Raw genomic sequence first — 14,714 nt, 5'->3', positions numbered from 1 at the left:
GGTCCTGAACCAATGAGTTCGTGTGTTCAAATCTAGCTGTTGCTGTTTCAGCTACTGGGTCAGGTCACACCGGAGACCTAAAAAGAGGTTGTAATTTCTTCGCTTGGCGTTCTGCATTAAGGGAATAGTGCCACAACTGGTTGATCTGTACTCAAAACATGTAGAAAATACGCTCCAGGGCCATGCACGGAAGAAAATAAAACCCGAAATCCAATTCCGTTTTTTATTTTAACACAGATCAGATCCACAAGTTGAGCATTCACATTACTGCCCGGATTTAGTAGGAAACCCCCAACTTGTGAATTAATATAGCTTAAATGTAGCGCGCAAAGGGTTTCCCAATGGCGACCCGTTTATTCCGTCTTTTTAAGTCAACCCTTGTGGTGGAGCACACTTTCGGTGACAAAATGGCTGGTGATTAATTGCCTGGTGATGATGTTGACAAAGAAAGCAGATGTAAAAGCATGAAATCACTTACAGTGGGAAATTCTTGAACAAGCACCCCTTGATCATTACATGTCCCCGGTGTAGAACGGCTGTCAAACTCATTGAATTCAAGATTGCTCCTGTCATGAATATTTTAGGGTATCCACATATCCGATGTTTGTTCAAATCCGCAATTTTTTTTTACAGCGTACTAAGCAATCCGTCTAAAAAAGAACGTGTCAAAAGCATTGAAAAATTGAAATTATACTTTTAAGCACCAGCTCAACATGTTAAATCATTAATAACATGATTATTTTGAAATTGATCTAGAACATGCATGATTTTCCTCTAATTGACCCAAACTAGCACACCAAACATGTCGTTTTTTGTCCTCTGGGGTACCTTAGCCCCCTGTTTTTTTTTGGGGGGGGGGGGGGGGGAATTCCTGACAACTCTGTTTTAGTGACACAAGTAAAATGTTACTCTAGTTAAAACTTTGCTTGCAAGAGATAAAAATATATCTGCCACAATGTTGTCGCGATTTTGTACACATAAGATTTAATTTGTACATGAGTGTTTGTACACATTACATTCACAAGGAGTAGGCACGTCTGGTATCAGTATAATGGCTCGGGCGGGGTGACTTACTTACCTTCAGTAAGTTGTCTCAGTGAGGCAGCACAAGATAAAATAGCGATGGAAATTGCGATAAAATAGTCCTGCAACAAGGAGGTGCATTACATGCACCCTAAGGCCTCCTTCATTAAGTAAATTGTTAAACCCCAAGCACTCACTCACTCACTCTTGCAGCTGTAGCTTTAAGTCAGGAGGTTTGCGACATATCTAGCAAAGATTTTTTACTCTGGGCACTCTGGTTTCCTCCACACATATACCTGACCTGATTTGTGAAAAATTACAGCGTTAAACACAAATCAGATAAATAAATAAATGAATAGTCATTTCTCAGTATACAGTTTTCTCATTTTGTATTGACCTTAGCATCACTGCTTTATTAGATTTGATAACATTAGCAGGGAATATTACTGTCATCATTGGTGTATACTTCATGTGTTTCTAGATATATATACCTGCTGATGATAAAACTCTTTCTTGCCATAATGGCCTGGTTTCAAAAAAGGTCTAAGGCCTAGCCTTGGCAGACTGCGTTATATGTCCTAGTTGACTTAGATATTTGTCGAAGCAGTTTCATGAAGAGGGGACCTCTGTAGCCTAGTTGTTCGTGGCCTTGGGCAATACAGTGAAAGATGGAGCTTCACAGTTGTGCAATTGCTGAGAGTCCATCTCATGCTGGCTTCCTCTCCCGCGGATGGGCATGGTTTTCCCCCAAGCTCTGCCTGTTTTCCTCCCACTATAATGATGTCCACTGATATGTAAATAAATACTCCTGAATCCTTAGGTTGAAACAATTGTGTAATTAAGATGTTTTCCATGTTTGTAAATGAACATTTCTGAGTTATGTTTATCAGCTGTAAGAAACATTCGTGTCCATGCATTCAAGAATTATTTCTTTACAAAAATATAAAGACTTTCAGTAACAATTCTTAGTTACGCTTTTTCAGCTGTGAGGAACGACCGCAATAAGAAGAAGAAAGCCAAACAGCCAATGGACTCTGGTTCCACATCGTCATCATCTTCCCAGCATTCGGAGGACCTGACGGACAACGACACGCACATAATCCAGGACATTCTGGAGGCACACCAGGCGACCTTCCCTCGGGGTGACCTGACGGACGAGGAACAAGAGGAGGATCGCAAAATGGTGGTACGTAGATACTGTGTGGCAGGGGAGAGTGAAGGAAGAGAAGGCAGATGGGAGAGGCATTGGTATAGCTACATGTACATGTATACCAGTTCAGATGTAGGAAATTAAAAGAAAAGACAACAATATAACCTGAGTAAGTTAGGAAGATCTAATTAAACACATGTTTTTTTTCTAGCGTGACTGCATATTCTGATCAAGTTTTAATCAGGAATGACAAGGCCATGGGGTATGCCATGTTAATATAGCAAACAGAAATACTGTGTTGTGTCACTTGTACCCCATGCACACATGGTTAAAAGGCAGAACTGTAAGTGGGACAAGCTGCATCTTAGGGCTATAGATATAAAGTTCATCTGATTGGTTAAAATTAATAGGATGGCATCACTTTCGATTTTCCCAGTGCGCTCGGTTCACTTTACCGTGATATCTCGGTTGTGTAACGTTAAAGAAAAATCAAGTCATCCTTTTTAAACGTCATGAGGAATGCTTTATCAGTGCATATGTGCATTTGGTTGTCTTTTATTGTAAGGTGAGTTTTGGGAGAGAGACAAGTGGGGAGTAATGGTAAGGGTGACACTTTCATCTAAATTAACCAAGCTGTTTTGTTTTTTTCAGTAATGATTCTGTGATTAACTGAAAAATTAGCATGCGTGTATATCTGTGAAATTCCATTTCAGGAATCCTTAAAAAAGCCAGACGGCCCGAGTTCGATGTTGTGGGAGAGGGTCACCGAGCTGTCGTCCAAAGGAATAATCAAAATAGTGGAATTTTCCAAGAAGATTCCAGGTTTTATGTCCTTAACAACATCTGATCAGATCACGTTGTTAAAAGCGGCCTGCTTAGAAATTATGGTGAGTTGTAACGTATTCCCTTGTCAATCTGAGCAGTGAAAGAGCCACACACACACGTACTCTGGTGTTTACTCTATGGTGAGTTGTAACGTATTCCCTTGTCAATCTGAGCAGTGAAAGAGCCACACACACACGTACTCTGGTGTTTACTCTATGGTGAGTTGTAACACATTCCCTTGCCAGTCTGAGCAGTGAAAGAGTGGTACGCAGATATACTCTGGTGTTTACTCTGTGGTAAGTTGTAATGTATTCCCTTGCCAGTCTGAGCAGTGAAAGAGCCACAGGCATACGTACTCTGGTGTTTACTCTATGGTGAGTTGTAACACTTACCCTTGCCAATCTGAGCAGTGAAATAGCAACACGCACATGTACTTTGGTGTTTACTCTATGGTGAGTTGTTACACTTTCCCTTGTCAATCTGAGCAGTGAAAGAGCCACAGGCACACATACTCTGGTGTTTACTCTATGGTGAGCTGTAACACATTCCCTTGCCAATCTGAGCAGTGAAAGAGCCACAGGCACACATACTCTGGTGTTTACTCTATGGTGAGGTTTAACACATTCCCTTGTCAATCTGAGCAGTGAAAGAGCCACAGGCACATGTACTCTGGTGTTTACTCTATGGTGAGCTGTAACACTTTCCCTTGCCAATCTGAGCAGTGAAAGAGCCACAGGCACATGTACTCTGGTGTTTACTCTATGGTGAGCTGTAACACTTTCCCTTGCCAATCTGAGCAGTGAAAGAGCCACAGGCACATGTACTCTGGTGTTTGCTCTATGGTGAGTTGTAACACTTTCCCTTGTCAATCTGAGCAGTGAAAGAGCCACACACACACGTACTCTGGTGTTTACTCTATGGTGAGCTGTAACACTTTCCCTTGCCAATCTGAGCAGTGAAAGAGCCACAGGCACATGTACTCTGGTGTTTACTCTATGGTGAGTTTTAACACATTCCCTTGCCAATCTGAGCAGTGAAAGAGCCACACGCACATGTACTCTGGTGTTTGCTTTATGGTAAGTTGTAACGTATTCCCTTGCCAGTCTGAGCGGTGAAAGAGCCACACACACACGTACTCTGGTGTTTACTCTGTGGTGAGTTGTAACACATTCCCTTGCCAATCTGAGCAGTGAAAGAGCCACATACACACGTACTCTGGTGTTTACTCTGTGGTGAGTTGTAACACATTCCCTTGTCAATCTGAGCAGTGAAAGAGCCACACGCACCCGTACTCTGGTGTTTACTCTATGGTGAGTTGTAACACATTCCCTTGTCAATCTGAGCAGTGAAAGAGCCACACACACACGTACTCTGGTGTTTACCCTATGGTGAGCTGTAACACTTTCCCTTGTCAATCTGAGCAGTGAAAGAGCCACAGGCACATGTACTCTGGTGTTTGCTTTATGGTAAGTTGTAACGTATTCCCTTGCCAGTCTGAGCGGTGAAAGAGCCACACACACATGTACTCTGGTGTTTACTCTATGGTGAGTTGTAACACTTTCCCTTGTCAGTCTGAGCAGTGAAAGAGTGGTACGCAGATGTACTCTGGTGTTTACTCTATGGTGAGTTGTAACACATTCCCTTGTCAATCTGAGCAGTGAAAGAGCCACAGGCAGGTGTACTCTGGTGTTTACTCTATGGTGAGTTGTAACACATACACTTGTCAGTCTGAGCAGTGAAAGAGCCCCAATCACATGTACTCTAGTGTTGAGAGAAGCCAGACTGAATTTTTAAAGTTAATTTAAAAAAAAAAAAAAACTCCAGGAGAAACCTGACAGCATTTCTGAAAAAAGCTGTTGTGTAACACCATTAAACAGGTAGAGCTCTGGGCCTACTTTTACAAAACTGTTTGAATCAATTTTTGGTAACTTATCCCGAAAATCACATGGTGCCTAAAATACTTGTGCTACTGTAATTCTTCAAGCTTTTTGCATGGTTGCAAGTGTTTAATCAGAGGTATTCTGAAGGCATTATTCTGTGCAGACTGATGAAATTATACTTTTTGTCAAGACGTGAAATTGGTGAATCCAGTCATTGTAGTTTTGTCTAAAAAAAAATAAAATATAAATGTGCATAAAATTTCACATGCGAAAAAGTTGAGGAATTAGAGTAGTATGATGATTACAAAGTGATTTACATAGCTACATATCAAAACTGCCGGCTTTGTATAAGGGAAATATTCTTGAGTAGGGCGTAAAACAAAGTCAGAGTAGTAAATAATTCATATCAAAACTCCCCATTCGGTTATTTATCTCCCTTTGTACTTGACATACTTCCAATATGACAATCTAAGTGCCCACCAATTCACCAATTTAGGAACAGATTCAGGTCTGCTGGGCGGTACTGTGTAGTAATGCGTCTTATTGTACAATCTGGTTACCGAGTATCTGCTCTGCTGTAGGAATTAAAACTGCCTGTGGTCGTGGTCATGTGGTTAATAGGGAGCTCAGTGGAGTAATAGTGTGTTGTTTCAATCCCATGTTGTGACCGGGTGTAATCATCAATTCCCCTGATTCCTCTGTTTCTGGGGTCTGTTGTTTCAATCCCATGTTGTGACCGGGTGTAATCATCAATTCCCCTGATTCCTCTGTTTCTGGGGTCTGTTGTTTCAATCCCATGTTGTGACCGGGTGTAATCATTGAATCCCCTGATTCCACTGTTTCTGGGGTCTGTTGTTTCAATCCCATGTTGTGACCGGGTGTAATCATTGAATCCCCTGATTCCACTGTTTCTGGGGTCTGTTGTTTCAATCCCATTTTTTGACCGGGTGTAATCATCAATTCCCCTGATTCCTCTGTTTCTGGGGCCTGTTGTTTCAATCCCATCTTTTGACCGGGTGTAATCATCAATTCCCCTGATTCCTCTGTTTCTGGGGTCTGTTGTTTCAATCCCATGTTGTGACCGGGTGTAATCATCAATTCCCCTGATTCCTCTGTTTCTGGGGCCTGTTGTTTCAATCCCATCTTTTGACCGGGTGTAATCATCAATTCCCCTGATTCCTCTGTTTCTGGGGCCTGTTGTTTCAATCCCATCTTTTGACCGGGTGTAATCATCAATTCCCCTGATTCCTCTGTTTCTGGGGCCTGTTGTTTCAATCCCATGTTGTGACCGGGTGTAATCATCAATTCCCCTGATTCCTCTGTTTCTGGGGTCTGTTGTTTCAATCCCATGTTGTGACCGGGTGTAATCATCAATTCCCCTGATTCCTCTGTTTCTGGGGTCTGTTGTTTCAATCCCATGTTGAGACCGGGTGTAATCATTGAATCCCCTGATTCCACTGTTTCTGGGGTCTGTTGTTTCAATCCCATCTTTTGACCGGGTGTAATCATCAATTCCCCTGATTCCACTGTTTCTGGGGTCTGTTGTTTTCAATCCCATGTTGTGACCGGGTGTAATCATTGAGTCCCCTGATTCCACTGTTTTTAGGGTCTTCTTGGCTCTAAGCACAATTAACAATTGTTACATGAAATTCATTGAAGATCACTTTCTACCAGTGTAATATACATATGTACATGACCTGTGGAAAAGCTTGTAGATTACTGAGCAAAGGTTGGTGGTTTATTTTGTATTTCCTCTTGAAACTAACTGTGAAAATGTCTTTGAGCACAGTGTTAATCGTGAATCAAATAAGTAAGTAAATAAATCTGTTCTATATTGCGCAGGGACCTTTCTGTTAATTACCGTGCTGTTGAGTTTTTATTAACAAAAGTTTATAATTTTCTGTTCTTCTTCAGATATTACGGTTGTGTTTGCGATACACGTTGGAAAAAGACGTCATGATGTTTTCCAATGGGTTAGAGTTGACGCGGAACGAGCTACAAGCTGGAGGATTTGGATCTTTAACAGACACGATTTTCAACTTTGCAGCTTCGTTGAAAAGAATGGACGTCGATGAATCAGAGTTCTCAATTCTATCAGCAATATGTTTAGTAAGCGGAGGTGAGTTGCAGTGAACTCTTTGGTTTTGGAACAATGCCTGTTGCCCTTGAATTGTTAGCAGGTGGATTATATCAGGGGGGGTCGTCAGGTATCTGGTGGAGACGTGGTGGAGACCACCTATCAGCGAATGTCTCTTTGGTGTTTTCACCAATGAGTGACTACTCTCTCTCATCTCTCCAGCAATCAGCCAATCGGTCCCTCTTGTGATTTCACCAATGAGTGACTACTCTCTCTCATCTCTCCAGCAATCAGCCAATCGGTCTCTCTTGTGATTTCACCAATGAGTGACTACTCTCCCTCATCTCTCCACCAATCAGCGAATCTGTCTCTCTTGTGTTTTTACCTATAGGTGACTACTCACTTTCTTCTCTCCACCAGTCAGAAAATCTGTCTCTCTTGTGTTTTCACCAGTGATTGACTACTCTCTCTCATCTCTCCAGCAGTCAGTAAATCTTTTTACCTTGTCTCTCCACTAATCAGTGAATCTTCCCTCTTGTCTTTCCATCAATCATCGAATCTTTCTGTCGTGTCTCTCCATCAATCAGTGAATCTTCCCTCTTGTCTTTCCATCAATCAGCGAATCTTTCTCTTGTGTCTCTCCATTAGTCAGTGAACTCTCTCTCTTGTCTCTCCGCCAGTCAGTGAATCTTTCTCTTGTGTCTCTCCATCAGTCAGTGAACTCTCTCTCTCGTCTCTGCGCCAGTCAGTCACCCTGTTGCTTCTCCAGCAATGAATCTTTCTCTACTCTCTCTGAAACTTTCTCTTTCTTCTCCACCAATCCATGTTCTTCACAAGACAATAACACGAGTTACTAATCATTCTGATTATTTCTCACACCACCCCTCTGCACCCCACCCAACCAGTAAGTCCTGAAATGTCTTTTTCAGATCGCTCTGGTTTGGGAAGACCCCGAGAGGATAGAGCAGATGCAAGAGCCAATCCTGGAGGCCCTCAAGCACTATATCAGGTCACGCAGACCCACCCAGCCACACATCTTTGCCAAACTGCTCATGAAGTTGACTGACCTGAGAAGCTTGAGTGTTAAAGGTAAGTGTTACCATGGTAATAGTAATTGGTCCCATAAATCTCCATTTGCATTGTTTTTTTTTTTTTGTTTTGTGTTTTTTTTTGTATGTTAAATATGATGAGAAGACAGTTATTTGAATTATTCTAGATCATTGACTGCATTTCAGTATGTATACTTAATCCCGCTTAAGCCATGGTGCTAGAGCCGTGTAGTTTACTACCCTAATTTCTTGACCTTTTCTCCAAAAAAAGAGCAACTTCCATTGCACTTTATGGACCCTTTTAACTTGCCTGTGGTATCAAATCAACATCTGTTGAGTTGGCCATTTTCAGGACATCACAAAAAGTATAATTTTGTTAGTCAACACAGAACAGTGCCAGTTGTCAGATTTGAGAAGCTCGAGTGTTACAGGCAAGCATTACCTTTGCAAGTCACTGGCCCTGTAGCTCTTCATAGCCCTTTGTAACTGCTCACTGATGCACAACTGCTCATGAAGTTGACAGACAGGAAGTGATGCCCTATTTCGTCTAATTTTTGGGACACCTGGTCTGCTCATTTTGGCCAGTATATATTTAATTGTAGCAGGAATATTGAATTTCGTTTTTTCTCGCATGATTAGATCATCTAATGAACAACATACTCATATCTTTACTTTTCCAAAAGGCTGGTAAAGAAATGTAATATTCTACTTTCAACACTACTAATATTTGTCACAAAAAATAGAAGAATTAGGGTAGTGACTACTTGCCAACTGTCACAGTGTCGTCTCAGTTTCCTCGTACCATAATGCTGGCCGCCGTCGTATAAGTGAAATATTATATTAAATATAAAACACCAATCAAGTAAATAAATAAATGAATCAGCGTCGGTTTACTCTCTATGCTATAGTCTTTTATAGTAGGAGTGTCTGAGTGTTAGAGATAAGTGACATGACGCGACACTTCCTTTTAAATGCAGCATATCTTCATTTGCTAAGGAGGGCAGCCGCAGTTAGGAGTGAACTGTTAATTTCTTTGGGTGGTAAAACTGTACCTAATGAGGTATATAATAATAATATCTTTATTTATTGAAGGTAGCTCGTTCAATTTACAATGAACAATTTTTCCTCAAAGCCTTCATAGATAAAACAGCATATAGGAATTATTAACAACACAACCAATAGTGCTGTCCCCGCAACTGTGACAACCAACGGGAGAAGTAGGGTAGTAAGAGACGGCCCACAGCTTTACGTCAGCTACCTGGTGAGGTTTTTATGGATATTGTCATTGGTGTCGTTAATAAAAACCTGACCAGGTCTCATCGTTCATGGAGTCTTGGTGACAGTATGAGGTTGACACCCGTGTGGCCATTAGCGCTGTTTAACATTCGTTGAAAACCTCTTGACTTCCACCAGTATGGTGTGCATATTTTACCTCCTATGAGGGAGAGTTCTTATCTAACTAGTCAGAGGTCATTGGTTTACCCTGATAATTTGCTTTCTTCCTCCGGTGAAACTGTGAGCTAGTGAAAAATTTGTGAGTATGGTGTTGAGCAGCAGTAAAGCTGACCACCATGGTAGAGGTGTTACCTAGTTATGGTTTAGTAAAGCAAATGGAACAGGTGTGACCAGTGTAGATGTGGTACTTGAGGATACCAAGTAGACACCAAGTCTACACTGATCGTTAATGTATCACCTGTAAATGTTATAAAGTAATGAATGAATGATTACTTTGTCAGTATTGCAGCCATAACGCTGTAAGTAGTAAGGTAATGAAGTGATTGTTTCGAAACAAAACAGAAATAATGTACATTGGAAACTTTCAAATTCAGCGTTTACTTGTATATGTGTTTTCAGGTGCTGAAAAGGTGCTTCATCTGCGATTAGAAATGCCAGGAGACTTACCTCCCTTGATTGTTGAAATGTTGGACCGTGAGGAGAACGTTTGCATTCCATAGTGATGGCAGAGGTTTTAGCCCGACACTACAGGGAGACAAAGAGAAAATGGAGGCTGGGTGGATGAAGTGGTGGAATGTGCTGGTGATATTCCTGGAAAGACAAACTGACAAAATATGTGATCCAATTTTTGAGGCGGCTGAAAACAGTGGTGATATGGTAGAATTTTTGTAGAAACCGGTTAAATATGAAGAGACTTGACAAAGCTGGAATGTCCTACAAGGCTGGATATATTCATGATTTGAAAGCACGGCATATTAATTTTTTTTCTAACTTCGCTGGAAAAAACTAATGTTTCAATGGCTGCTGTGCATTTGCGTATTTGTTTGATTTTTGCTATTGTTGCTAATTCTGCAAATAATAATTGTATGAATTCACTTGGCAAGGTAGTAGCTGTTAGATGAATTTAAATTTTGTACATAAACATCAGCTTCATTTATTTTATTTCATAAATCCCACTTCTGATATCAATGTCCATTTTACTGTGTTTGTGCTCTGGTATTTTTTGTGTTATCTTTTTCCCTTCTGTTCTGATTTACCCACTTTAGCTGAAATCTTTTAACAACAGCTTGATTTTATTCTAACTTGTCGTCCCCTAAAATCAGGTTCTAGGTAGAGACTTCTTGTCTGTTCAGATTTTCTGTGACTTTTGCTGAGGTGAGCTTAAAGCGTATTGTACTTTTTTGGGGCAGTGATGCAACAATGATACAAAATTAGTCCATGCATGGATAGGAGGTGTGTCTAAGTACATGACAGTATGGCTGAACATGAAGTTTTATTATCACTGACTTCAGGCTGTTCCATAAGATATATACCGAATTCCAGTTCCACAAAAAAAGTTTTTCTCAAGTCAAAATATGTAATTTCAGTATGATGCAACATATATTATTTTTGAAAGATCAAATTGTGGTAAATTAATTGTGAACATGACTCATTTTAGGTGACTCAACAGTTCAAACTGCTGTTATCCAATAGGAAACATTTCTGTTGCCTTCAAAATTTTTTACTCCAGCGAAAACAACATGGCTTTGTTGGATTATTCTTCTCAGTCTATAAAACATTTTTTTCACAAATGCAATTGTAAGAAATGACCCATTTACTGATGATAGGAAAGGTCATCTCCAGTAGTCGGAGAAATTCTGCATCATTTTTTCAAGAAACGAGACGAAATCTTATTCATTTATTTGAAGTAAACGAAAATAGAAAATTTGTGGTTGCAAAATGACCAAATTTTGTGTTTCGACACACGCACTATGTTTTTACTTTCTGGTAAGTTTGAAAAATAAAGACAATGTACTTCAAAATTGTTTTCAGCATAGTGGTCTTAAATGACTTGATTAAAGAAGTTGTGTGTTTTTGGAACAATTTTTGGTGGAATAAAACACTGAAAACATTGGAATTTTGGCCATTGCTTACAAGTGTAGTGAATCAAAACGGCCGACATCTAAATGTGGCACTGTGGATAGTGACACGTCTTCATGCTAGGCTGTAGACTGTTGTTCCAATGGAACTGTTATATAGACCCACTGCTGTCCAAAAAGTAAAATATTCTCAGGTAAATATTAATGATGCAAAAATATCATTGAATAACAAAACATTGTTTTCCTTGTGGGAAAAATGGAAAATTGTGCATATCAAGTTCAGTCTTCACAACACATCATATTTGCCTTTGTTTTTTTCTTTACGTGTTAATTTTTTTGTCGTAAATAAATAAATCACACGATAGCCTCTTCATTTTTTTCATGCAGATGTGTGTAATTAAGACGTGTTACCATGGTAATGGGAGACCTGTTCTCTGTAATGCTCTCAGGGGAAGATTTACTGTAACTTTGAGAAATGTTCTATGGAGATACAATGTTCTGTTCCAGGAAATGTTCTCATGTGAGGAAAATGTTCTCAGTGCTGAGAAAGAAATATTCTCCTTTGTGGCAAGATGTTTTCCGCTTGTGAGGAAATATTGCTCTGTATATGGAGAAGATGGTGTATGTTTTTGTTTTTTTTATTTGGGAAAGCAATCCGGCTGTTGTTGTTGATGATGATTGTGTTAATTTCATAGCCCAGGAAACATTTTAGAACTGAAGACTACAGAATGTCCTTCCCGTTGTTGTTCCCTTATATCTGTATATAGACCATACATGAACCTGTATACTTTATGTTATATTGCAAATATTCATAGCGGTAGACAGTTTGACCAAATTCTGTAAATTATCCGGTGCCTTCCCTTGTTCATATAGCAGTTACAGACATTTCAGTAATGTTTGTTACTTTTATTATTATTATTATTATTATTATCATTGTGGAATGTATCTGTAGGAAATATGTGACGCCATTATGCTCCCCTATATTAAATGCTGTGTATGTGTTTCGATGACTTTTCACATAAACCTTTGATCATCATGACTGATCATCATGATCATCATTGATTGACATGACTGTAAGGTTTAACTCACAGGCTCCCGGGGCTTATTTCACAAAGCCATTTCTGACTTGAGTGAAAATTTGCAATGTGTGTAGTAATTATTATTGCACTGTAGTATTTAAAATTTGGAACATTTAAAAAGTATTAAAATCAGGTAGATCAGCTGAGACTTTTCACTTCAAGTCCAGGTAGTGCTAATCTGAAAAATGAGACCCTTTTGCACTCAGATACGCTTTATAAAGGTTTTTGATACTTCATGGGTAACTGGATCAGTAGTCATAAAGTAGAATAAAACACGGGTAGTCGTAACTTGAAGAATGAGATCATTTTATGAGTACAAAATTGACGAAAGGGTATCATTTTTATGAGCGCAAAATTGGCAGGAAGATATGTTACGAGTTCAAAATTAGAAGAAAGATATTTTATGAGCGCAAAATTGAAAGGAGGATATCATGTTAAGGGCACAAAATTGAATGAAGAATATCATTTATGAGGACAAAATTGGAAAAGGATATCACTTTATGAGCCCAAAATTGAAAGCAGAATATCATGTTATGAGTTTAAAATTGAAAGGAGGATATCATGTTAAGGGCACAAAATTGAATGAAGAATATCATTTATGAGGACAAAATTGGAAAAGGATATCATTTTATGAGCCCAAAATTGAAAGCAGAATATCATGTTATGAGTTTAAAATTGAAAGGAGGATATCATGTTAAGGGCACAAAATTGAATGAAGAATATCATTTATGAGGACAAAATTGGAAAAGGATATCATTTTATGAGCCCAAAATTGAAAGCAGAATATCATGTTACGAGTTTAAAATTGAAAGAATATCATGTTACGAGTTTAAAATTGAAAGCAGAATATCATGTTACGAGTTTAAAATTGAAAGCAGAATATCATGTTACGAGTTCAAAATTTGAAGGAGGATATTTTATGAAGACAAAACTGAAAGCAGGATATCATTTTATGAGTACAAGATTGGAAGAATGAGTTGATTTTATGTGTACAAATCATTTCAATCTTCGGATTAACTATAGCGTTTAAGGTGAAAAGTGTTATGTTGAGACAAATAGGTGCAAATTTATATGCTTAGGTTTGTAATTTGACTCGAGTCAAAAATCTCTTTGTGGAATCGACCTCAAGACTCATGCCCGAAAAGTGTGAATTTTTCCCTCACGATTTTGTAAAAGACACTGTACTTCACGCCTAGAATCAGCTATTAAAGTGGCAACGATGGACGTGAAGCTGGAGTTCTTCAGTAATTTGAGGTGACAAAGTTGAGTTACAAATTCATTCACCAACAGTCTGGGATGGGGAAAATGGGGGAGCGTGTTTGCTGTTATTGTCATTGGCATTAGATACATACTGATATTTTACTCATTGCGGCATTCTGATTGGTCATTGAAGCAGTCATTAGCATACTATGGACATGCATGTAGTCTTCAGTTGTGTCAAATATGAAATTTGTTATGGAGCATGGCTAGGAGTTTGTATATATATTTGAATGTTTCGTTCGTTTTCTGGGGTGTTTTTTTTCTCTGTACAACAGGGTTATATGTATAGCAAAATACCAAAAAAGAGCAATGGAAATATAGTGGAACAATCCAACCCTTGCTCTTTTTGAATTTCCAGATGTGATCAGCTTTTTTTGCCAAAGCTTTTTGTCAGTTGTTACCAGTGTCGGATTTTCAAGGTATCTTATAATAATAATAATAATCAGATTTTCATTGGGTGATTTGAAATGAATTCGAGTGATCCTGATTGGCCTAGAAGTCATAGAGGGTTGGCTTGATTGGCCGGTTTTGAACTTTTGTAGAAGCTGTTGAGTGATACGATTGGATAATGCTGTAGCACAGTCCATTCGCCCTGTCCATTAATATATGTAGTTCAGTTACACCATGATCTTTTTTTTTTTTCGATAATTTACAAAACGAATTCCCGGTGAATCTCAGTGAATCCTTCTTAATAGTAGAAAATGTGGACGTTGACACTTTTTCAGGTGCTTTGTTAAACTGCGTAACTAAGTGTAATTGTGGTTGAACATACCATTTTCCTAATCGATGCATATCTCTTGTGTTCCATAATGTGAATTCCACCAGTCTGAGAACTTATGGTTGCATACTCAGTTAAATATCCTTCCTGTCTTTCTGGCCTATTCTGTCAAAAACCATAAGTACATATGATAAGAAATTCTGTATGTATAGAGTTACTTGTACACCAGAAGTTCCAGTTCCTTGTAAATCCAGCAGTTTGTCATGTACAGCTTGGAAACAAGGCACAGCGTTGTTTTGACCTGTTATAATGTTATGGCTAATCCTTTCTTGGACAGAG

The 14,714-nt window shown here is 39.1% G+C and overlaps 1 protein-coding gene across 1 annotated transcript in view; it reads left to right on the top strand.

Moving 5' to 3' along the window:
• The window catches only part of LOC135464646 (retinoic acid receptor gamma-like), an 83,724-nt gene extending 71,528 nt beyond the window's left edge, over positions 1-12,196 (top strand). Inside the window, 6 exon segments of the mRNA XM_064742125.1 lie at positions 2,007-2,209; positions 2,887-3,060; positions 6,793-6,997; positions 7,885-7,898; positions 7,900-8,044; positions 9,859-12,196. Of these exon segments, the coding sequence (XP_064598195.1) occupies positions 2,007-2,209; positions 2,887-3,060; positions 6,793-6,997; positions 7,885-7,898; positions 7,900-8,044; positions 9,859-9,959 (842 nt within the window). The 3' untranslated portion in view covers positions 9,960-12,196.
• The last annotated feature ends 2,518 nt before the right edge of the window (positions 12,197-14,714 follow it).

This window comes from Liolophura sinensis, chromosome 4 (assembly GCF_032854445.1).
Source record: "Liolophura sinensis isolate JHLJ2023 chromosome 4, CUHK_Ljap_v2, whole genome shotgun sequence".
Classification (NCBI taxonomy): domain Eukaryota; kingdom Metazoa; phylum Mollusca; class Polyplacophora; order Chitonida; family Chitonidae; genus Liolophura; species Liolophura sinensis.
Note: the sequence above shows the minus strand (reverse complement) of the source record. Positions and strands in the feature narration are given on the sequence as shown.